This window comes from Pezoporus occidentalis, unplaced genomic scaffold (assembly GCF_034315485.1).
Source record: "Pezoporus occidentalis ecotype Australia unplaced genomic scaffold, CSIRO_AGI_Poc_V1 ctg105, whole genome shotgun sequence".
Lineage (NCBI taxonomy): Eukaryota > Metazoa > Chordata > Aves > Psittaciformes > Psittacidae > Pezoporus > Pezoporus occidentalis.
The window spans coordinates 1433521-1457132 of record NW_026912832.1 but is presented as its reverse complement, the minus strand read 5'-3'; the positions used below and the strand labels follow the sequence as shown (position 1 = coordinate 1457132).

Here is a 23612-nt window from a genome sequence, read left to right as displayed (position 1 = left end):
AAATCTGGCTCTTCCAGCTAATCGTTATGTTAAAGGGTGTAAAAATTAACCTCTTCTGCTAAGCTGCTGAAGAAATGGGGACATTTTTTGCTGAAGTATGTAGTCATTTATATTACCAGCTGTTCAGCAGATTCAGTTATCCATCAAAGAGACACGATCAAATTCAGACTTAAAAACAAGACATAAAAAAGCATCACACATTCAAATCATTTTGCCTGAACAGCCATAATCAACATTTGGCTTTTAAAATGCACAGGCCATTTCTATTGTAGAAACACAAAATTAGACACAGCATATCAGTCCAGCCGACTATCACGTCTGGTATTCTGCCTCCAAGCACTGCCTTGCTTCATAAGGAAGTACAAGAAACAGTCTTGTTGCAATTAGCTTATTGCACAATGCATCACACAAAAGAAAACCCCGATTTTCCCCATAAGAAATCACTTTCTTAGCATAAACAAAGATAAGTGCTACTTATCCTTCATGATAGAATATTAGAGTACTTTTGGAAATACACAGCATAATTCATTGAGCATTTCAAGCAGGTGCCACCCCCATTGAGCATACTGGGAACATCTGCAGATCTAACAGGTCCATAGGTTCCCAAAACATTAGCAAAATCCTGGCACCTTGCCCACTCCAACATATGAGCTCTGTTTTTCAAAACACTGGAAAAGAATGACCTAAGCTAGACAACAAGTTTTCCCATACAGAAGATTCTTTGCTTCTCCCTGTTTTCCCCCTAGTCACACCGTGAATCCATTACATTAACAGTGAAAACACAACAAAAATATGCACAGCATCTGATCAAATCTGAAGGAAGCAAGCATCTCCTCAAGTACTAGAAGAGACCATATCCAGCTGATGACTGAAACCAAGAGTCATCAACTTCTTTCCTGATCAAAACATTACATTCAACTGCACTTTGAAGTGTGCAGTGATAAACCAGATAGAATTCAGTTAACAGATTATCTATGGCTGGAGAAACTGAGGTTGGCACAGGTTTCTTAACATTATTCTTCCAGCAAATAATTACTCTTAGTAGAGCCAAAATAACTTAGAGCAGCTGCATCTGTAACCTTTCCTGAAGTAGCACATAAGATACCATGAACTCTAGAATGAATTTTATCCTTTACACACATCTACCTAAGTGACTGTAAAAAGCCAGTTTACCCAGTCTTCCCAATGTTTTATTTGGTTCTATTTTCATTTACATGGAAGTATTTCTTTTACTTGCCTTCAAGTTACTTGGCACTCACAATCTCTCCTATCCCTCTTCTGTCATGTGTCCTGTTGACGTCATATTTGTTTTCATGAAACAGTCTATGTCATGCTATTCCACAAAGCACTCCTTCAGGGTGTATTAGACCATTTCAACCCTACTACTGCAAGAACATTGTGCTTTTCTGCAATTCCTAGGCTATGTTATGTAATCTAGATGCAAAGATCCAATTTACCCAAGGAAGTTGTGAATGCTCCATCCCTGGCAGTGCTCAAGGCCAGGTCAGTTGGAGTCTTGGGTGGCATGATTTAGTGTGAGGTGTCCCCATGGCAGGGGGGTTGGAATTTGAGGATCTTTTCTATGATTCTATAATTTTATGATTTGGGTTATTTTACCCTACAGTACGAATGAAAGGTGTACCAGCTGGGACACCAAAAGCTATGTGGTTGCTATGAGTAAACTGCTACAAGCAAGCTCTGTTGCTCTAGACCGATCAGTTCAAGTCCAGCACAAGGGGTGCAGGCCTAAATCTGTTCCCAGTTCTCCAGCTGGCTCAGGCATCACCGCAACATGCTCCACTCTGCAATGTAGATGCTACTAACACTTCTCCGCTTGTAGGATACACTGGTCCCAATCTCTATTCCATTTATGCTGATAGATTAACAAGAGAACAAAATACCCCTACAAGTGTACATAGCTGGGGAGAAAAAAAAACAGCAGTTTTGGCAAGTTTTCTGTTTTTTTTTTCCTTTTCTCTCCTTCTCCCTCCCCCTCCCTCCCCCCACAAGCTAAAAGTGTTTGTTTTGGTTTTGTTGTGTTTTTTTTTTAACATCCAACCAGAAGAACCACTAACACTGTAATTTGCACTGGGCCTGATACTAATATAACTGTCAAGAAAGCGTAAGAGAAGAAAGACTAGAATGACACATTAGTTTCTGTGAAGAATGAGAATAAATTTTGCAACATAACAAATGTAACTTTTCAAAGCCACAGTCTCTTCTGTGTAATCTCATGCCATTAAAGTGGATTACACTTTGATAAGCGATCATGTGATTTTTTTAAAATCTAATTAACATCTGACAGATGCTAAGCAAGAGCATCCCATTTGGGGTAACTGCTACTCCTTTCATCACCAGGGAACCCTCAGAACTAAGCCTCCAAATCTCTCTACCGTGCAAGGCAGAAGCAGCAGTTTAAGAGACAAGACTTCACCTACACCTTCACCCCTTCCTGACCTGCCTTATATAAGGAAAAAACAAACACACAACTCAGTAAGGCCACACTGTCAAATACCTAACAGGTTTACACAGTATCGATTTTTAACCCTCTGTCATGTGTAACAGTATGGCAGGATGGAAATAAAAGTCCTCTCATTTCAAAGTACTTCCTGTCTAGTGATCAAAAGAACATTAAAAAAAGAAGGCAAGATGTTACAGGGTTTAAAAAGGGAAATGAAAACATGCGCACAGGCAGAGAGGAAGAGAGAAATACCCATCTGTTTGATCCTCTGAGTGTGGTCACATACCTGAAAAGACACTATTACGGTTTTTTTTTTCTTCTAAATTCAATAACTGTACCACAATTTAAAACAAATCTTCCTTTTCCCCTTGGACTGGGAAGTAGGAGAGGAAAGGATAAGCACATGCTCAAAGGCAAATTAAAAACTACTTTCCATTAGAGCCTAATTTATTTCCCAAAAATGTAGTCATGGGCCACCCTAAGAAAACTAAATGCTGTGCTTTGCACAATAGTCTCGTATTTGTCCTACAGCCATTCCTAGCTTGCCTCATACATGTATAAGCATTCTGTGCTAACACTAATCATTCTGCCCCAGCTAAGCAAATGAGTTATGTAGGCACAGCTTTGTGATGTTTCAGCTACTCTGGTTTACATACATTACCATATAACATGCTCTACTTGTGCAATATATGTAATGTAGTTTACTTCTAAAATCTTTAGGAAAGCGATGTGGGTAGAGGTGGTTCCTGTTAATAAGCAGCTCTTTCTTCCTTTCCTTGAATATCTCAGGGCTACAATACAAGCTAAAATTACAAATATACAGTTATCTGACACTGGAAGAATTTAATTGAAACAAAAATCCTTTCATTTAAATATCTAATGCCTATGAATTTTGTGAGGATTAAAACAAGAACATGCATGCAGAAAACTTCCTTCCTTTCTTCTGCTACAGTTTGCCAAAGTCAGGTTACAGCAGACTAAAAAGATTTATTTAATCAAATGCACCATTTCCCAGGAGTTCTCCAAACAACTCATCATCAAAAATTATAACAAACAGTGCTGCCTGTACAGAATTTGTAACTAGTTGCAGAATTTCAGCCACATTTGGGAGAAGAAAGGCAAAGACATACCATCGATAACCAAACACTGACAGGAAGATGCTCTGAGGGCTGGAGCACCTCTTCTTATGAAGACAGGCTGCGAGCTGGGATTCTCCAGCCTGGAGAAGAGAGCTCAGGGAAAACCTTAGAGTAGCCTTCCAGGACCTAAAGGGGCCCTTGGTACTAACCTTGGTCCCACAGCTTCCTGACTTTCCTATTTAGGAGAGGTACTTAATTTGGGTGAAGTAGTATTAAAAATACAAGAACAACTTTCATTGCAGTTGATGGGAACCACTTCTTGTCCTATTTTCACTGTTAAAAGCTACTTTCATTCCAGAGCTGACCCAGGTTCCAGTCTCAGGAGTCAGAAGAGATCCAAGTGATGAATTCCAAACAAGACTCTACAGTAACATTTTACATAAGTAATGATGGAACAAGAAAGTTATCATGGCTGAAAGAGATTGCTACAACACCACAGACAAGACAGGGTAAGCCACATTTGGGAGACCTCCAAAGATCATTAAAGCTAAGTCTTACATCATGACTATGCCTAAGAAGATCTAGTTGAAAATGACAAAGTTACAGATCTAAGACTAGCATAGCATTCTGCAAAATTAGCCTGTAGATAGCCAATCAAGGAAAAAAGTAAGAGGATGCAGTTGCAGAAAAGTTAAAAAAAAAAACAAACATAATGGAGTTTTACCATCAAAATGTAACTTTTTTATCACACATCTGTATGACTGCTTAAAACAAAAAGAGGCCATGCCGATGATTTTAGCATGGCCCAGATGCGTGTTTTCATTGGAGCTGTGACAAGGATAAGAGTGGTAAAGCCTTTCAGAGTCCCTGGGTACTTTTATCCTATAAGGTTTATTCCTAATCTCCAAAAGGAAGACAAGACAGGAAAGAGACACAAAGCAGGGGCAGAAGGGAATATGTCACCCATGCCACGGTCATAGTGGGTTAGGAAGCAATGTTAGCTCTGATATTCAGCCACAAAGCTGACATTTACAGAAGGCACTGTAAGTGCCTGGAGTTCAAAATAAAACTTCAGTGAAAGAATGAAGCCTGTATAAAGAAAAGTTGAAGACACATAAATAATAAAGTAAAAGAAAAAAAACAAATATGTTATCTTCCAAAAACTTTCTCAACTGTTAGTAGTTTTTGATAGAACTGGGAATTTGTCCTGCAGTGGTCTACTTCTAAGTAATGGGGCATGTTGAGAGATTTTTTTGTGTAGGTTTTGTGGTTGTTTTTTGGTTTTTGTTTGTTTTTTTTTTTGGGGGGGGGGGGGTTTAGGCTTTGTTGGTTTTATAGACGTTTGCAGGACATCTTTCACTATTTAAACCCAAAGCACCAATTTAAAGCATGCCAGCATCAGAGCCAAAATCCAGCATTCTGGGAATTCAGATCAAGGAAGTCAGAGCAGCCCAACTGTGTCAGAGACAGACAAGCAAACATAATGGGAGAGTTTTCTGCATGTGTATTGTTAATTCAGAACTCCTAGAGCACTCTATGTAACAAACTGAGGTGGGGGAGTATGAGTTCCTGAGTATTAATGGTTGCTGTGAAGGAATAATATAATACATACAGTCAAACTTAAACAAAAAGCATTTTAATTTTTAGTGAATCAACCAACTATCAACCTCTACCCAAAGCAACAATCTGTGCAGTAAATAAGTGCTCCTTCAGAACTCACCATTTGATTTTATTTCTCGTACGTAGTTACTTGGAAACCAGCCTGTTTTGCTATTTAGAGTTCCTTCCCACCAACCTCCTTCTTCCACTCTTGTAACGTGAATAATATCGCCTTTTGAAAAAGAAAGTTCATCTTCATTTGTCTGTTGAAAATTAAATTTTGCTCTCACCACCAACTGATGGTTGCCGTTATCTGTCATGTCCTAGTGAGAATACAAAGAACAGCAAGATCATATTAGAGATTTAAAGAATTATTCCATGAACAAACCAGTAGTATCCATAAAATGGAAACAGCCTCTAATCCACACACAACACTCCCCACACATTTTTACTCTAAATATTGTAAGGAACTGCCATTGTAAGGATTTGCCATTTCCAGTAATTCTCTCATTTTTACTATATGGATTTGTATCAGTCCCAAGAATATATTGTCTTAATACAGCCCCTTCAAGTAAGATGGTGGTAACAGAACTAAAATGAAAATAATTCTCATTCTTCCAAGAAATCAAATTTTATTTTCTCTATATATATAGCATAAATGGAAACTGTCTTTGGCAACTACAACAGTAGTTCTTTGGCAAAGAAACAACAGGTTTGCATTTTTACATTAGACAGTTTTTTTCCTAAAACTTTCTGGGCTTGGAGGGCAGAACTGACTTAGGTTTAATTTGATTCTGGATATAAATAAAGAGTTTGCAGCTTAAAACTTCTCTTCCCACCCCCCAGCCCCCCTTAACAGAACAGGTTGGAAAGTTCCACACCTGAAAACGTGCAATTCTCCATGGGCTACCAATGGAGAAGGACAGCACTCTTCCACAAAATCTATGAAACAGGCAATTTACCTTGAATAAGTACTCACAAATCATTTGTTTCAAGATTAGCAAAGCTGTAAGTCTGCAGCACATCAGGCTTGTAGCTGTCCATATACATATATACAAACATATATATATATGTATTTTCACCCATCCCCTATTACAGATGTGAAGGCAGATTATCACTCTGTCACAACCACCAGATACTAGAATAGCTACTTCTAAGAAGTCTTTCAAATGACTGATGTTTAAATTCAACACTTTTTTCTTGGATGTCAATTTTGAGTATCTGCATCATTCAAACATTTCATAAGAGTCAGGGCAAACTTTTAAGCCAAAAAGCTAAACAGCTGGACATCCAAATACAATCCATTGCACTGGAACTGGGAGGACAGCATTATAAATCATGTCTGTCTCCATCATAGGTAAGGATTGATACTTCTATAACTAAAAATATCCTAAGTGAGAAAACAACTGTGTAAAAAAAATCTGCTGCTATCCAAGCAGCAGTATTTCACCTACATGTTGTCTAGATAGTTGAGATGATTAAAAGATGTACTGCGTATCATCACTGGGCTCTTATAATATGTCAGCTTAATTCATACCCACAGCACACCATTGTATCACAATTTAACAGACTTTCAGTAGCTGAGAAACTTTAGGAGAATGAGGGCAAAAAACAACTTTGAAAACATGCAGAAAGCTCGGCACATTTTGCAAGAACTGTTCCAAACTGATTATCTACTACAGCAAAACCAAACTAAGAATTTCTGGAGTTTTTCCACTAGCTCGCTTGACCTCCTTCCGGCACTTCTCTGCCCCTATGCAACATTCTAAAGAGCTGCTCAGATCACCAAGGTTATAAAAATACTTAAGAACTCTGATTATTTCAGCGATCCAGCTAACAGCTAGTCCCACAAACAGCTGCATCAGCAAAACTGAGTGGGTTGTGAACAGTAGAGTGGGAGCTGGAATTAGTGGCCTACGGCAAGAACTTGCATGGTCTCTACTACCAGATAAAACACATCAAACTACACTTAAGAAAGTTTACGCAGAGGACTGTGTTTCAAGTTTCACACAGCAATCATCACATAGCTCAAACCAGCCTCCTTCAAGCATGTAAAAAAGCAGTTTACAGTAGGGATTCTGAACCCTCCTCGCAAACCTTTCAGTCAGCAAAAGAACCCTACAGTTTAAATACAGTATTCCATCCTGACTTCAGCTGTACTTAAAACAGCTGCCTATACCACTCAGTACCTCAAGGCTAGTTGAAGGATTCACCTTGAAACATAACAGAAAACAGGCATAACTACCAATACTGCAACATTAAAACTAGCACTTTTGCTGAGGTTTGACTGTCCTTCAATCATCATCCCTAAACTCAGAGACATGAAGAAAATGAGATTTTTGCCTTTGGAAAAGCAAGTCCTTATACTGAAAAGAAATCCAGGGAGATACTGTGTATACACAGAACATGCAGTGGTAAGTGAGAAAAAGAATAACAGAAGTTCACAGCTGCACATATTTTGGAACATCATAAGAAAAGCTACAAGAATAGAATGTCAGAGGCTTGAAACAGAGGTGAGGTGAAACAGTTTCTCTGCTCCACTACAGTTTACTCAAAAATCCAGTAAAAAAATAAATAAAGCCATACCACAGCATTTCTCACTTCTACAACTTACCAAACTCCGATACTGTCCCTGGAAGAGTTTTGAAATTCTACTGTGTAAAGACTGGGATCCCAGAGAATCAAAAGATTTTATCCGATGAGATGAGGGACGTGCGCATACAGAGTCACTGCCTAGCCCTATGTCTGCAACAGGAGAAAAAAAATAAGTAGATATTAGAATCCGAGAAATGTGCATGTAACTTCAGCTTACCTCCAAAATTCACATGCTTAGAGCAAATAAAATGTATCTGTAGTTTCTCAGAAATTCAAGACTTAAAATAAAATAACAAGTAAACCAAAATCCTGAGACACTGGTTTCTTCCCCAGACAGGGAAACAATTTGAGCTGTTTAGAAGAGGAGGGTTAGGGTTGTATTTCTCCATTCCTACTCACTACCAGTCTATTTAAAGGTAATTAACCAGCATCATTTTAGCTAGTGGCCAAGAATTTTGAATGCATAAAACTTGCCTGAAGTAAAGCCAGCCACATCTGTTTCTTTGCTCTCCCACCCCCCCCTTCTCAATTAAAACATTCCTTCCACTGTCTTTTTTCCTATGCTCCTTTGTCTCATCCCTTTCTTGCCAACTAAGCTATTTCTTCTTTGGAGGAAGGGGGAGGGATAGAAGGAATAGAAAAAAGAAAGCTGCTTTCTCAAAAAAAAAAATATCACCCTCTCAAAATCTCTCCCCTCTTTCATCTCTCTCTACTCTGAGAAGCACACTCATTTGAGGTGCTCTTCTGAAGGGCAGTGTTGGGTGCTACAGGGGTCCCTGTGGGCTGGGAGGCATCAAGTTTGCAGCAGGGCTCACCCCACCACACCAGCCAGGAGCAGGGCAGCTGGGCACCAGAGCAGTGCCAGCCCTGGATATCAGGCACGTACCTTGGGCAGGATGTCACCCCACTCATGGATGGGGTGGGCATTAGCAGGCCACAGCCAGACACAGGACAGGGCTGAGAGTGGCTCCTAAGGTCAGTGCTGGCCTCCTACAGCACTGCTGGGAGCCTCTCCACAGCATTATGTTGGGACCAGCTCCCCCCGTCCTCACAGCCAAACCCCCAGGAAGGGGATGCTCCCAGAGTCCTTGCAGAGGCAACATATCAGACAAGCACTGCTCCTTTGCATGAGTATGGCAAGCAATTCCTTTTCCTCAAGTTTTCCCACATACAAGTAAATCATTCAGTGAGCACCTGGGCTTCAAGGAGCCCTGAAAGCAGTGGACCATTTTCAATCTCAAACCTAGATGTCTTCACTAGATTACACAAGTTCTCGTGGGCTTTATGCCTCTTTTACTCTCTTTCCCAGTAGCTGCTTTGCTTCCAGCACTTGACCTCTGTATCAGAGCTACACTACAGTCACCTACTAGTTACTTTAAGACTAAAGCAGACCATGATTAGGCAAAGCCAAGTTTTTTTTGGTCCAAGGTAAATGACACATACAGGCTCAGTTCCATGATGAAACTGAGGAACAAAGCATATCTGCTGTTCCATGTCAAGCGACAACTGAAGGGACAGCTCAATTCATCTTAACTTCATCTTTTGACTTCAGCACAGCATTTGACACCAGCTGAGAAGAAGGAAGAGGAAAAGGGTTCAAGATTGACTACAAGCACAGAAGTGTTGACAAAGGATCCTTAAAGTCCACAGTAATGAGCGGAAAACACCTTCCTCTGGTACACCTCTTTGTTATCCTTCAAAAAAAAGCATGTAAATATATATTCACTAGTCATATAGTGCAATATTAAAACTATCAAATTGCATATTCTGTGTGGATAGAATCATAGAATACAAAGTTGAAAGAAACCTCAAGGATCATCTGGTCTAACCTTTTTTGGCAAAGACTGACATGGACTAGATGTCCCAGCACCCAGCATCATTACACACTGGTCATAAAACACCTCACACTTTGTGAACCTGCTTTCCCAAAGGCACTTAAAGGCGACTGTATTAACATAAAACTTGGCAATTATAGTCCCCTACAGAAAGGGCATATATCTGTGTTTTCACAGATGGCTGGGAGAAAAATGGGATTAGATCATGGCTGTAAAAACTTTACGGTTAACATTAATGCTACCAAAAACTTTAAGGTGGCCATAACCATCATCAATTAATAGAACTTAAGGATTAGAAGTAACCTGAAACATCTCCATGTCCAGTTTGCCATGTTTCCTGACTGCAGCCAAGCAGAACAGACACACCACCAAATCCAGCATCATACCTTGACACAGTTTACTCAGGCAACCAGGATCAGGTTGACCCATGGCAGTGCATTCCAGCCCCTGGGCAACCCTAAAACACACTGCCTAAAATTTGTTTAAGTGCAGTCTGATTTCCCAAATTTTCTACTTCATAAGAGCAGAGCTAAAAAACACCAACACAAGAGCACCTTTTGAGGCCTAAATTAGAAATTGCATGTATGTGTTTGAGATGAAAAGAAGGAAAACTATCACAAACAAACCACATGCAAATTTCAAGTATTTTTACCAATAATATCTGAATACTTCCAAATCAGTTTGATTTTTGTAAGATTTAAAAGGCTTGCAGAACCTATATATCCATTAAAGTTTCCATTAAAATACTAAATAAAGCATGTTCAATGAATTTCTCAATGAGACTATTGCAAGAAAAACTTCAACTCATGAATCTTGAATGGCAACAGGATGTGCATGTTTGACAAATATTAATTTGGTAATTTTCTCAGAAGCTTCACTGTTCCATCCATCCAAAGATTTCCAGGGTTTGTAACACCATTTCTTCTTCTCTATTGCTATCTCAACTTCCCTATACCAGTTCTCTTTCTACAAATAGCACTGAAAACTTGATCCCACCCCTCTGAAGTTAAGAATTTGATGGAGTGTGTATCCATAGCAGCCTTTCATCAGTCTTTGTGCTCATTACTCACACTCCTTCCATCACAGAAAGGCCCATCTCAGAAGAACCTGTGTCCACTTGAAATTCCTGAGAATCCAGATGGGGATCTTAGAGTCATCTTCCAATACTAGAGTAGGGAGATATGAGTCCAAAATGCTTTCTACACAGTCACCCAGTTAAAGAAAACTGTTTGGAAGAACAAACAGTTCTTGGTCAGGGAGATTTATGCAGTGCTGCTTCCTCTTAGGAATGAGGTAACACCACAGCTTGCATGTGGTTTTGATTTTGGTTTCCATACTGCCATCACCCCCCAGTGAAAGGGATTAGCCTGGGTTCTTTCTAAGCCAGATGCAATTGCAGCTTTTTGATGTGGATATTAATCTACCTATGTCTGGACCAAACAGCTGCACTTTTTCTCCCCTTTTAAGACAGTTTCGGTCAGTGTACAGCAGCTTTAAAGATGTGCCGAAATGGTCTGCATTTGCACTTGCAGTTAAGACGAAAGGCAGCATCTACAACTGCTGTAAATAGTTCCAAAGAAGTTAACGGCATTGTTCCATACCCACTCATTAGAACTAAGAATCTAAGAATCTGATCGTAAAACTCACTCCTGAGGATGTTCTCATGCAGGGAGGGGAAGGGAAGTCACCAAAAATAAAAACCTCTGCTTTAATGAATCAGAGAAGTATTATAAAAGTAACAAGGGTACGTATCATAACACTACTAAACAACAAAACACCAATCCACACCATTGACTTTCATCAGCTTCCTTTTCTTCCTCACATAAAAATTGACAACTAAGGTCCATTTTTTAATTATCTCTCTCCCCAGACTCTAATCTGATGACCACTACTGGAACTTGCTGCTGACAGCGTAAAGCCCTACCACAGAGCAGCAAGAAGCCTAAAAAGGGTCACCAATGTTAACATTTCTTGATTGTCCTTGGGTCCAAACAGCATGATTTAGCGCAGCCTCACCCCACAATGAAGCATGGACACTTCTCACCTGTGTGTTATTTCTACAGCTCTCTCCTTCACACCAAAGAACTTGAGGTGGATGCTCATGACTTCTATCTGCTATCTAAATGAAACATGCATGGCTTAAATCAAAGATGTTCACTATCCTTTTGTTACTTTCAAGAAAGGTTTGTACCAGGGAAAGAGGAGTGGAGAGAATAACGAAACCTTGATGAGATTGCTCAAACACGGGAAGACAGAGGGGAGCAAAAGTTAACTTCAGTATTTCAAACTGGGGGAAAATATAAAAACAAACAAGAAAAACAGGCCCTTTCACTAAGAATTCTCACCAGCTAAAAGGCTCAACCTTAGCTCCACTGCAAAGCTTCCTTTTGCAGAAGAAGAGACTAGGGAACTCAGAGGGGCCACTGTCAAAGTCTTAAGATGAACTGCAACAAAACATCTTTAAAAAATGCTGCACTTGTTCCTTTTATCATGTATGTATAAACAGGTATAAATACATACTGATGTGAGTTAAAGGTAATTGGAAGTGAACACCAAGACAGAGCAGAGCCCACTTACCTGCAGTCACCTTATTTAAAGCCACGAGAGAGCTGAGAACTTTACTGAAATTTTGTCCCTGATACAGGTCATTTGCATCAAAAGTCTGAAAACAAAAGAACATGCAGTAAGTCATAGAAACAAGCCTTTAAACTAAGCATTTTTACGGTATCATGCAAACCACAACTGTAGAAGTTACCAATCAAGATACCAGCTTTTCAGTGGCTCTTATGGACCAGTAAAACAATGTGGTCTCCCCCGTCCTTTAAAAACAAACACCCTTCTCCCCTTTTTTAAATAGAGAATACAGAAACAGCTGCCTTTGAGAAAACCTGAAGAACATATTCGCTAAAACTATCAAGTATTATTTAAATTACAGGAAAGTTGAACGAAATGTAATTATCAGAAGAGAGAAGCTTTCCTCAGACATTTTGGCCAAAAGTGTTACTGGGTACCATTTCTGTTGGCATACTTTTCTGTAGCAGCTCACAGGCACTGTACCTGATGATGTAGAAAGTACTTTAAAAATTACTACAAATACTTTTAAAAGTACTACACAATGTATCTACTGTCTCTTTCTTCTACAAGACATAGAGGAAGGCTGCATCCCAAAAATTAATGAATTTTACAAAGAGTAAAGTTGCTGGATAGCTCAGATGGAAAATGAGGTTTGGGAAGGGGAGAGATGAAACACGAGGGTTATTTTATTTTTCTTTTTTAACCGTGGGAAAGAGATCCAAACCTTAAACTATCTTGTAGAAAACACTCCAGTAATTTTCAAACACTGGGTGATAACATTAAATATCTGGATTTTCAAGGGGGGAAGAGAGTTTTAAAAAGAAGAAGAAGAGAGAGACCCGTAATATTTGCCTGAGGTGATGGAAACACTCATCCAAAGTCTCATGAAAACAGCTCTCACAACAGACTTTGCATAGGCTGAAAGGAGTCTCGGTATTCCCTTGTGCAAGACTAGAAAGAGGACAATAAAAGATAGCCATTACAGTTGTTCCAATTGATTTGAGAAACAGAACGAGCTTCAGTTTTCTGCAGTGCAGCAGTTTTTTATCTAAAAAGTCAACAAAAACTCGTTTAGTTTCTTGATAACAGACCCATCCCACAGGCACTATCAGGAAGTCTGTACCTCAGAAAGCAGCCTCCATAGGCAGGAAAGGAAAAAGCAAAACACGTTCCCAGGGGAGAATAAAGAAAGGGACAAAGAAAGGCTAGCTTAATTTAAGAGATGTGAGCATTTTAATAAGAGCTACCTAAAGTAATCAGAAAAGGGGCTGCCAGACCAGTTATGGCTGGTTAAGTGATATACTGGCAAAGGCAGAGCAGATTTAGGAAACGTTTAACGACAGTGTTGGTCAGTAAGACAAAGAAATCTCCGCAGGTATTCACAGTATTTGAGGTACTTGCATATGTTAACATGCACATTGTTTCCCCCTCAGAGTGAGGATCATCTCTGGTCCCAATAAGCAGCAGTTCTACCTCAGCTGTACATACATGTGCTGACATTTTTCAGGCTCAGGTAGTGTGTATACAGCTCAGAAGAGCAATGCCGCAAAACAGACACAGAATCAAGTAGAGGAGAACACTAATATACTTCAAGCAGTTACCACACACTATTTCATCATGTTTTCTCTGGGATACAGGTAATTCAAAGATGTCTCTTATTATTTTGAAGCTGTGAGGAATAAGGAGAGGGACTAGGGAATTACCTAGTTGTGAAATTCCCTGAAACACAGGGAAGTATTTAAATATTATGTATGCAAAAAAGACATTAAGCAAGTAAGAAATACAGTAATTTCACAGAAAAAAAATAAAGCTGTGTAAAGTTTTATTAATAACATAATTTATAATAGATACAAAAAAGGATACCAATAAGGTGACAGCAGAACACACAAAACCTGGCTTAAACACAAAACCAGATCAGCTTAACCACTGCTCAAAATGGGGAAAATATTTAAGCTGTAATGAAACAAGAAAGCATAAGACTGTAATATTTCTGTTGTTAGCTACATGCTTATTGTGGCAGGTTTTAAACAAGCAAACTACAAGTATGAACAGAATCATGAAACAACAGCCGTGCTCCTAAATAAATAAAATACATGAGAGGCACTTGTGTTGACACCAGAACTGTATCAGACAGGTACTACTGGGGGGGGGGGGGGGGGGGGAAGAACATTAAGAAAAGGAATGTTTCAGGAAGGAAAGGTTAAAAAACTATAGCTTAAATTTACAAAAACATATATATATATAAGCCTAACTTCATCTTAAGCTCACCTTCATTGTGGATTGTGACAGAGCCAGGAGCTCTCCAAAGTCAGGTTAACTGGAGAACAACAGGATGCAAGGAAGTCTCGTTTCCTGCTATGCTGAGACTATAAGGGATACCAACGAGGATTTGATTGGAGCATCCCAACACATATAGTGCCATAAAAAAGTCTGTATCCAGGACACACATCCAGTCTGCTGCTTCACAGGAAACAACACAATGGCAGGATACGAGAAACATTCGCTTCCTTGCAATTTTACGTAAAGCAATTCTGACAGGAAGCGATCCTCAACACTCTCACAGCCGTTATGTTCACTCGTAGCATTTGATAACAGAGAGGGGGACATGACACCCTCCAGGTTTCCTCCTAACATAACAAATGTTTAAGAATAAACTAACCTAGAGATAAAAAATGAGGAAAAAAGCTTAGCTGCCCTAAAGTCTTGAGGCAAAAAAAAACCAACCAAACAAAAAAAAAACCCACAAACCTACACAACGAGAAAAAAAACACCAAACACCCACATTCTACTTCTTAGTGGGGATTTGTTCACTTCACAATCTATTTGAAAACTCTGACAAGAGCAAAAGCATCAAGATGCTTTAAAAGGAGGTTCCATGGGACTGACAAAGAAAACAGTCTGCTCCAGGTTTTCAAGAGAAGTCCAATTTATATGTAGTCTATGATCTTCATTCCATTTTTTATGGACAGATCAGCTGCGAGAACTGACTCTTTAAAACATCATATTTTGAGTGAGAGTCATTTAGTCACTTCCCTATTCAATGCCACCGGATGACAAACATCCCCCTCATACAACACCCCCAATTCTGCCACTGCAAGAATCAAAGCTGAATTTTGAGATCCAAGTATCAAGCAGAGTTATTTTTACCTTGCAAACTATTAACATATAGCAAGGTCTGAATGCTAAATTATCTTCTGTAATACTGGCATAACCCACCTCTCAAATCATGTCAGAAACACAATGGGAATTCAAACTTGCACATGCTTACAGCTCTTAAAATCTTAAGAATGCACTTAGAAAGATATAGAATCATAACCTTGGAAATACTGAGATTTGTGTTAAGCATTAAGTGAGAGACATCTATAGACATAAAACAAGACTTTATGGAAAAATATTTCCAAGTATGCCCTTGCTTTCCAAGCAAACATTTTTAACTCTGCAGAGATTCTAGCTGTGATGAAGTTTACTCTCCTATTCTCTAATTCCTCCACCAAGAGACTCAGACAGAACATTAATCAAGATGCAAGTATAAAACCATCAAAAACTACATCAGATAAGGACCCAAGCAAGCAAACCAAATCTTTTGAACAAACTATTTAAATAACACACTTTTGTTTTTATGAATTCCACAGAATTGACCACATGCAGATATGCCTTATATAAGCATTAACATGAATCACACCTACTTAAATACAGACAGGGACCATATTAGGAGCCTTACACTGGAAACACTTTGCAATTCATAAATAGCTGGGAATCAATGAAATTCAAGCTAAGCAGGCTCATCCAAGTATGCCTCTCAGTACTCACCTATTTTACTGGGTTTTAACATCCTCCTCACATTGTTCTGTTCTCTCCTGGACCCCAATTTTTAACACAACAAGTATCTGCACTGGTTTTGGCTGAGATAAATTTAATTTTCTTTTTAGCTGCTAGTATGGGCTATGTTTTGGATCTGTGCTGAAAACAGTGTTGGTAAAACAGGGATGTTTCAGTTACTGCTGAGAAGTGCTTACACAGTCAAGGCCTTTTCTGCCTCGCACCCCACCAGTAGCAGGCTGGGGATGCACAAGATGCTGGGAGGGGACACGGCCAGAACAGCTGACCCCAACTAACCAGGGGAATATCCCAGACCACATGGCATCATGTCAGCATATACAGCTGGGGGAAGAATGAGAAAGGAAGGAACATTTAGAGTGACAGCATTTGTCTTCCCAATTCACCATCACTTGTGATGGAGCCCTGCTGTCCTGGAGATGGCTGAACCTGCCTGCCAGTGGGGAGGAGTGAATGAAATCCTTGTTTTGCTTTGCTTGTGTGCACGGCTTTTGCTTTCCCTATTAAACTGTCTGTATCTCAAACCATGAATTTTCTCACTTTTATTCTTCTGATTCTCTCCCCATTCCATCAGGGTGGAGTGAGAAGTGGCCATGTGGGGCTGAGCTGTCAGCTAGGGTTAAAGCATGGCAATATTCCAGGCAGATGTTGTACCCTAGAAGATCAGACCAAACTGCCTAATAACAACGGGTGTTGTGTGATCTGCAACATTACGCATATACTCTAAGAGCATGAAACACCTTTCATTCACAGGACAGTGACTGCCAAAGCCTGCTGATTGCCCATCCTGACCAGCAGGTTCCGGTTTCCCTTTCCACACCCCCCACCAATTCCAAATATACAAACCTGACTTTCCATAACTATGCCTGCAATTTTCTGCCCCTAGGATTTCAGTTGGCTGCAAACTTTATTGCTAACAAATTACTGACCTCTTCTAGGTCATTAATGAAATGTTAAATAACACAGTACCAATGGCAGCAAATCCCCTATAGCAAGGTGTATGTTGCATGGCCATTCCACATTTGTAATTGTATTAAAGCCTATTAATAAGCTTGGTTTTAATTTCATTTCACATGAGCCATATTGACTTTTCCATCACTGACATCTCTTAAATACCAAATGAAACACATTAGAGAGCCATTTCATGCACACATTGGTTGTTCAACTATTAAAGCCTCTCATTTTAAAACAAGACTGACCTCTGCATGCATCTGTTTAAACTCCATCACATTTAAAATGGCCATGATAATAATCATCCACTAAGGGTTAGTGGTTTAGACTTCTCCATCCACTGAGGGTTAGTGGTTTAGACTTCTGTTCAAGTGTTGTTTATGTTCTAATAGCCATAAGGAAATAAAACTAATGTAACAATGCTCTTCACTTATAGCCCTGCAAAAACCAGTACCTACTGCAACTGGAAAAACATTAACTAAGGAATTAGTGAAACAAAATTAGAAGACAAGGTTGAGAATGTAACTGGGGAGCAGACTAAGGCATGCACAGCAAGCCTGCAGCAGCATTCTTTAGCTAAAACAGTCAGTTTCAAGGCCTCGGGTATTCTTTATACTATCTCATGCCCCCCTTTCAGCCCATCAAGTCAGAAGCCAGTTACAGAGGGAGTATTTTTAAATTAAGATATTTTGCATGAGGCCAGGCCTACAACTGGAGACAGGAAAAAGAAAAATTGGGGGTGGTTCAGGCAAGCTTCCAGACATACAGTTTTTCTTCACGTCTCCTACCTTGCATACATCCTTGAACCACAGAGCATCAGGAAGACTGTATCTAACAGCAATCGTAAGAAAAGTTCACACAGTGCTTAAGAGTAAAATAGAAAGGCTTTGCTTAATAAGTATTTCCTTGCTAGACTAGTCCCTTGAATATACATAGGTATATTCCAGTACATATTCCCAGTAGATATTAATATTTTAAGCATCTATCTGACAAAAATAGATGACAGCTTTCTTTACAGCATTGCACCATAACTGTAGGCAGCTGAGAAGCTGACTTATGAGCAGCCCAGACATTTGTGCAGCACAGGTAGAGCTGCTGCTGCTAACCTCACCAGCCAACCCAAAATAAGCGGTAAGCCCTAGGCTGTGTGTACTAAACCAACAGGACACTTTCCAGCTCAGTCTGGTGGCCTCAGGCCCCTAACACCAAAGATTATGAGAACACTGGCTCACTCACCCAGAGGAAATTAAAGGAAATGAGCAAGGTGACTTGGCAAACCTCTGCAAGACCACGGACAACATGTCACTCCACCTGTTCCTAGAGCACAGTCTGAATCATTTTTGGCCGTGGGAGCATGAATAATCAAGCAACAGGGAATAAAGCAACTCATGGTTAGAAATGGGGGAGCTTCTTAAGAAACACTAAGAATCTCCAACACCTCACTTAATTGTGCCACCACCTGCAGTGTATTTCTACCCCTGGAGCAGCTGGCAAGAGGAAGCCACGGAGTCTACCCATGGTCCACCCTCCCACAATGACACCTAATCCACCCAGGCTGGAAAAAGACCCCATAGGTAAACCTACATGCTAAGCACAAATTTCCTCATTTCATTTCGCATTAGGTCAGCTCTGAGCAGTGCTGTGTCCCATTGAGCTATTATGCAGCAGCTGTTCCTGAGTGGTACATTATCATGTGAAAGCTGCAGCAGTAAAAAAGAGAGATAAGAAAAGCAGGGAACTATGACAACAGAGAGGAAGGAAAGGGGGGGGAGAAGAGATGATTACAAATGTTCTGGAAGGCTCTATGAAGCATATTGTTGCCCAAATGCTGTAATGAACAGCACAAGGGAGAGCTTAAAAAAAAAAAATTTAATTCTGTTACAAAAATTAAGGATAAGTCAAGAGGAAAAAAAGTTTGAAAATAACTGAGAGAACAGACCGGTAGTGCAGGGTTTCTTTGTGATTTGCTAACCGTTCACAAGAGGAATTAAAACTCAATGGTAAAGAATATATAAAAGGAGATCTGGAATTAATTTTACTGCTCCTATAAACCTGTTCCTAGAAAGTAAAACCTTAACTGTTCTAAAAACACCACATCACCTACAAAGCTTTATTTGATTCTTACAACTAGTAATACTTTTAAAACCCAACATGTTATCTACCAAAGCAGCACAATCAGCACTAAAAATGTAAAAACCAAAGTTTGTCGCATCTGCATACAAATCTCTGCACATATGCATGTATCCAAATATACCTTTACCATACAGCTTCTAAGGGCACACACAAAAAAACAGGAGGGATAAAAGAAAAAAAAAAAAAAAAAGACTTGTTTCAGAGTCCCTGAAGACGTACTAAAGCTCTCCAGCTCCAAGATCCTTTTTTTGCCCAAACAAACCAGCTGCATCAAAGCACTAATGATTCTAAAGAGCATTAATTTCAAATACTACGTAACATTTTACCTAGGCCACTGCTTCAAAGTCAACATTTCCAAAACTAAATACATACAACTTATTTTTCACCAACCCCAGCAAAAATGGCATAAAATCTACACCAAAAAATAGTTTCTGAAGATGAACTGTCCAATTTCAGAAGCTTTCAAAAATCTGGTTTTAGACTGTAACACAGCAAGTTAGTATCCCCAAATTAATTCTTTAGTAAGAAAGTCATAGAATTTGGTATTTTTAGCCATGAACTTCTAGTAGTAGCAAACCAAAATGGAATTAAAAAACAAAACAAAAAAGTAACAAAGAAATAGAAAGGTCAGCACTCCCTACGTTTGTCTAAGCCTGTAAGAACACATAAGCCTGTTCCAAATTTTGACCTGCACAGCAAACCAAAAATTCCATCTATCACATCTTCATCCTAAATCACTTTCAAATTCCTTTGCAGGTTTTGAATCTTATAGATGATACCACACAGTGATAATCTCAGCTGGCACTGAGAAAGAGACATTCAGTGGCACACAGTATTAATACATGTTTGAGTACTAAAGCTTAAGGAAGCTCACACTCCTGGATCTACAGGCAAAAACAAAAGGCGTTGGAATGAAATTACCAAAGATAACATTTGATTGAGACACTGAATCTGAGATGCCTTGGTACTTCCCACCACAACAGGTTACACCTACCTGCTTAGCTGAAACAAAGTGATGGCATAAGCATCTTCTAGTGCCATAGAGAGGCATCTCAACAGGGAAATCTGGCCATAAACATATCCCAAGGAAGATTCAGCCTAGTAAAACTCACCTCTCTTTCTGATATACACAAACAAGAACTATGTAAACTACTCTCCTAAAAGAAATCAGGAACACAGCTGTGGAAACCCATGTAAAAATGCATGGGGAACACTGTGTGTAAGTAAGACAACACAGGACCAAAAAAAACCATGAAGTACATGCTTGGAACTGAATATAAACAGCTCTGTCTAATCACTCTGTGATTAAAATGGTAAAAATTAATTTTTGGCTAATGAGCGCAGAAGCCATCACAGACTGCCACTACTTTTGGTTAACAAGGACATGGTTAAATAGTAGTATGTTCTGGGAAAAAAAATACACAAGAAAGGTAAAGGATGTCCTACAGAATTATAACTAACTTTTCTTTCTAAAAATAAGAACCAAAAACTCCACCTTATCCTTCTCCCAACAGTCCAATTCCTAAGAACAAAAGAACCAAAGATATTTGAATGAGGAGTAAAAACTAGACCCAAGCACTTCACTCAGAGTAAAGTGCAATGCCCACCTGCTTAGATGAAGGCCTGCCGTACAGAGTAGGAATGATGCATTTAGGTGACCAAGATTAGGTGCTCAGTAAACTACAAATTAGATTAATTTCCTAAATTTGCTGATTTAGGGGTTCTACTTAATGTTCTGTACTCTACTAAGGCAGCCACGGACCCTATCAACGCTCCAGAGGTCAAAACTCAAGTTTTCACAGTGAAAGAAATAACTTGTAAGAAATGAGCAAGAAGTTTCTCCCAAGTGTCAAAGTATTTTTCTTCCTGAAAGTGATTTGGTCATCTGACCCTGTAATGAAGATACACACTCTTCTGCAGTGCTTAGCAGCACTGACATTACAGAAAAACTGCAATGTGTCAGTAATCTTTTGCTAAAAAAAGAAGGCTCCTGCTTTCATAGTGTTCCTTTTGAACATGACGGACAAACCAACCTATTCAGCACTAAAGGGTGTGAGTGGACTAAAAGCCAAAACTGCTATGGGGATTGAATACAGTGTCACAGCTAATAGAAAGGCTAGCCCAAATTTTAGAAACGAAAGCAAACAGCAAACCCCACAGAACTAACAGGAAGTTTCCCCAAATAAAACAGGCTGCAGAGAAGGAAAGCAGCTTCTAGGTCCCACTTCACACACAGACACATCTCCCCCAAAAACAATACTAGCAGCTATTCCACGACTGTGCTTCTGATTCAGAGAGTAGAAGCTTATACTTACTGAAACCAGTTTCTTGTATGAACAGTTCATTAAAACTCAGTTTAGCAGGAGAAAGCATGTGAAGTCAGTTTTTAGGCCTTTCTTCAAGAAATGCTGATAATCACTTGGAATTCAATTGACAGTAACTGTAACACTTATCAACAATTATCAATTGATCAAATTTGCAAGGCTACAACCCCCAGCTTGGCAGTGGAAGGTGTCCCTGCCCATGGCACACGGGTTGGAACTAGATGGTCTTTAAGGTCCCTTCCAACCCAAACCATTCTGTGATTAGATGTGAACAACTGCAAGTTATGGCAGTGGCTGGTCATTTGAGTGGTTACATTTCTTCTCTTAAAAAAAAAAAAAAAAAGAAAATCACAGTAATAGATCATGGTTTTGGGAAGCTATCCCTTCATTCCACAGCTTCTGCTGCTTCAGATGGGCACCCATCCTTCCACCAAGCTCCTTCCAACACCACCACGATAGAATAGCATGGAAAAAACAAGCTTTCTTGAGTTTCAGTTTACAGGATGCCTATCATACCTTGTGAAGTACTATGTAAAGTTCACAGGTAGACAGCCACCTTCTCCTCTGTAAGTTTACAGATAAATGTCATACTTGCAAGCAAAGTTACTGCAATGGAATCTGCAAACTGTTTCCTATCCTAAGGTAGAAACATACATTACGGCTCCGTATTTTTATACATCTACAATTTCTTCCCAACTTCCCCTCCAATAATAATTTAAGAAGAAACTACTTAAGAAAAAGCCTTAAGGAAAAAAAGAAAATGCAAAAAAATAGTTTTGGACAAACACTGGACCAATATTTCATGCTAACTGAAAGTACAGAGAGCACTGAAAATGAACACAGATCCTGAACATAATCACTCAGACCTGAATCATATCTACGTGAGGTTTTATAAACTGCTGTTCACCACTGGCTGAACTCGACAGTGACACATGAAATTTTTTGAGGCTCAGAATAAAACAGCTTCTAAGGAAGGAGCTGATATATTCAAGACTCCTTTTGCAATATCTGAAATTTAGATTTATTTTTTAAATTGAAGTAGTAAACATAAGCTAAACTCTGAACATCTCCACACTCTTACCCAAAAAACACAGGAAGGATGGCTTGCCTTAACTGATTTCAGATGTCTTCTGTCTAGATACATGTTCTATCAATATTTCTCAACTAATTTCTGAAGTCTCAGCTTAGTTTCAAAAGCCATGCTGTACAGAAAGAGAGGGGGCATATATTATGAAGCAAAAATCTTCTTTTATATCATGGAAAAGTTGGAGAAAGAAAAAAATAATAGGAAAACCAACTTCTCTGGGTCCAAAATAGGTCATGTTAACTGCAATCCTGGTCTCCATTTTGCAGAATAGGGAAAACAGTGGCTTAATACCAGTCCGAGTCACTACCATCGAGTACCAGACACATACGTGAGACTGCTGAGACACACTCCTTTTAAAACAGCAGCGCTCATAGACACAGACACACCCTGAGCATGTCAGAGCAGGAACTGGGGGCAGGAGGAAGGAGTCTTCTTACTGCAAAAGACTTCGTACTACATGAGGTTATCATCTGCCCTCTTAAAATAGCCTGCTGGCTGTTTTACTATGCTCCCATGTGCTCTAACCACAACTTAAATGCTGTCACATGCTCACGTTTCATCTGGAACAAATGCATACAGCCAAGTGATCAGATGATGCACAGATTCAGCATCAATGGAGAACAAACCACAGACAAAGCATGAGCCACAGAACCAGCCCCACTGACTTCAAACACAATATTTCACTTTTTACCAGCACGCTTCAAAGCCTTATTTTCATGCGTGCACACACACTTTTTAAAATAAACATACTAACAGAAGAAACAGGAAAATTCTTGTAGCATTAAGTACATATTAGTATCTGGAGGAGAAAGACTGAAGGGGAATTGATAGTTTGAGATTTCTGGCATGGGGTTAATTTGGAAAAGCATGATTAGATGTGTGGAAAATAAGCATGAAAAGGAAAAAACACAAACACAAGAAAGAACGGGGATGAGAGGGAGAGAAAGAAGTGTTATACCCTTGGTAATAAGGGATGTAATAGGAAATCTCAATTGCTTCCTGAATATCTTGTGGAAAGCAGCAAAAATTAAAAATAAAGGCTTTACTGAATTCCCATATAGCCTGCTGAAGCTTTCCTTTAGAGCCACTAACTAAAAAAAAAAAAGTAACTCCAAAAGAGTTAGCAGAAATTAACAA

General features: G+C 39.4%; 1 protein-coding gene across 7 annotated transcripts in view; it reads right to left on the bottom strand.

Annotated features, from left to right (window-relative positions):
- Positions 1-23612, bottom strand: part of ARHGEF7 (Rho guanine nucleotide exchange factor 7) — a 124797-nt gene that overhangs the window by 63276 nt on the left and 37909 nt on the right. For 4 of the 7 annotated variants that reach the window (XM_062619340.1, XM_062619324.1, XM_062619332.1 and 1 more), the window contains exons 3-5: positions 12147-12231; positions 7754-7884; positions 5261-5462 (exon numbers count right to left, since the gene is read on the bottom strand). In XM_062619340.1, the coding sequence (XP_062475324.1) occupies positions 5261-5462; positions 7754-7884; positions 12147-12231 (418 nt within the window). Of the gene's footprint in view, positions 1-5260; positions 5463-7753; positions 7885-12146; positions 12232-14411; positions 14558-23612 lie in introns of those variants that run through there. The other 3 variants (XM_062619355.1, XM_062619368.1, XM_062619349.1) reach the window with 2 other exon arrangements.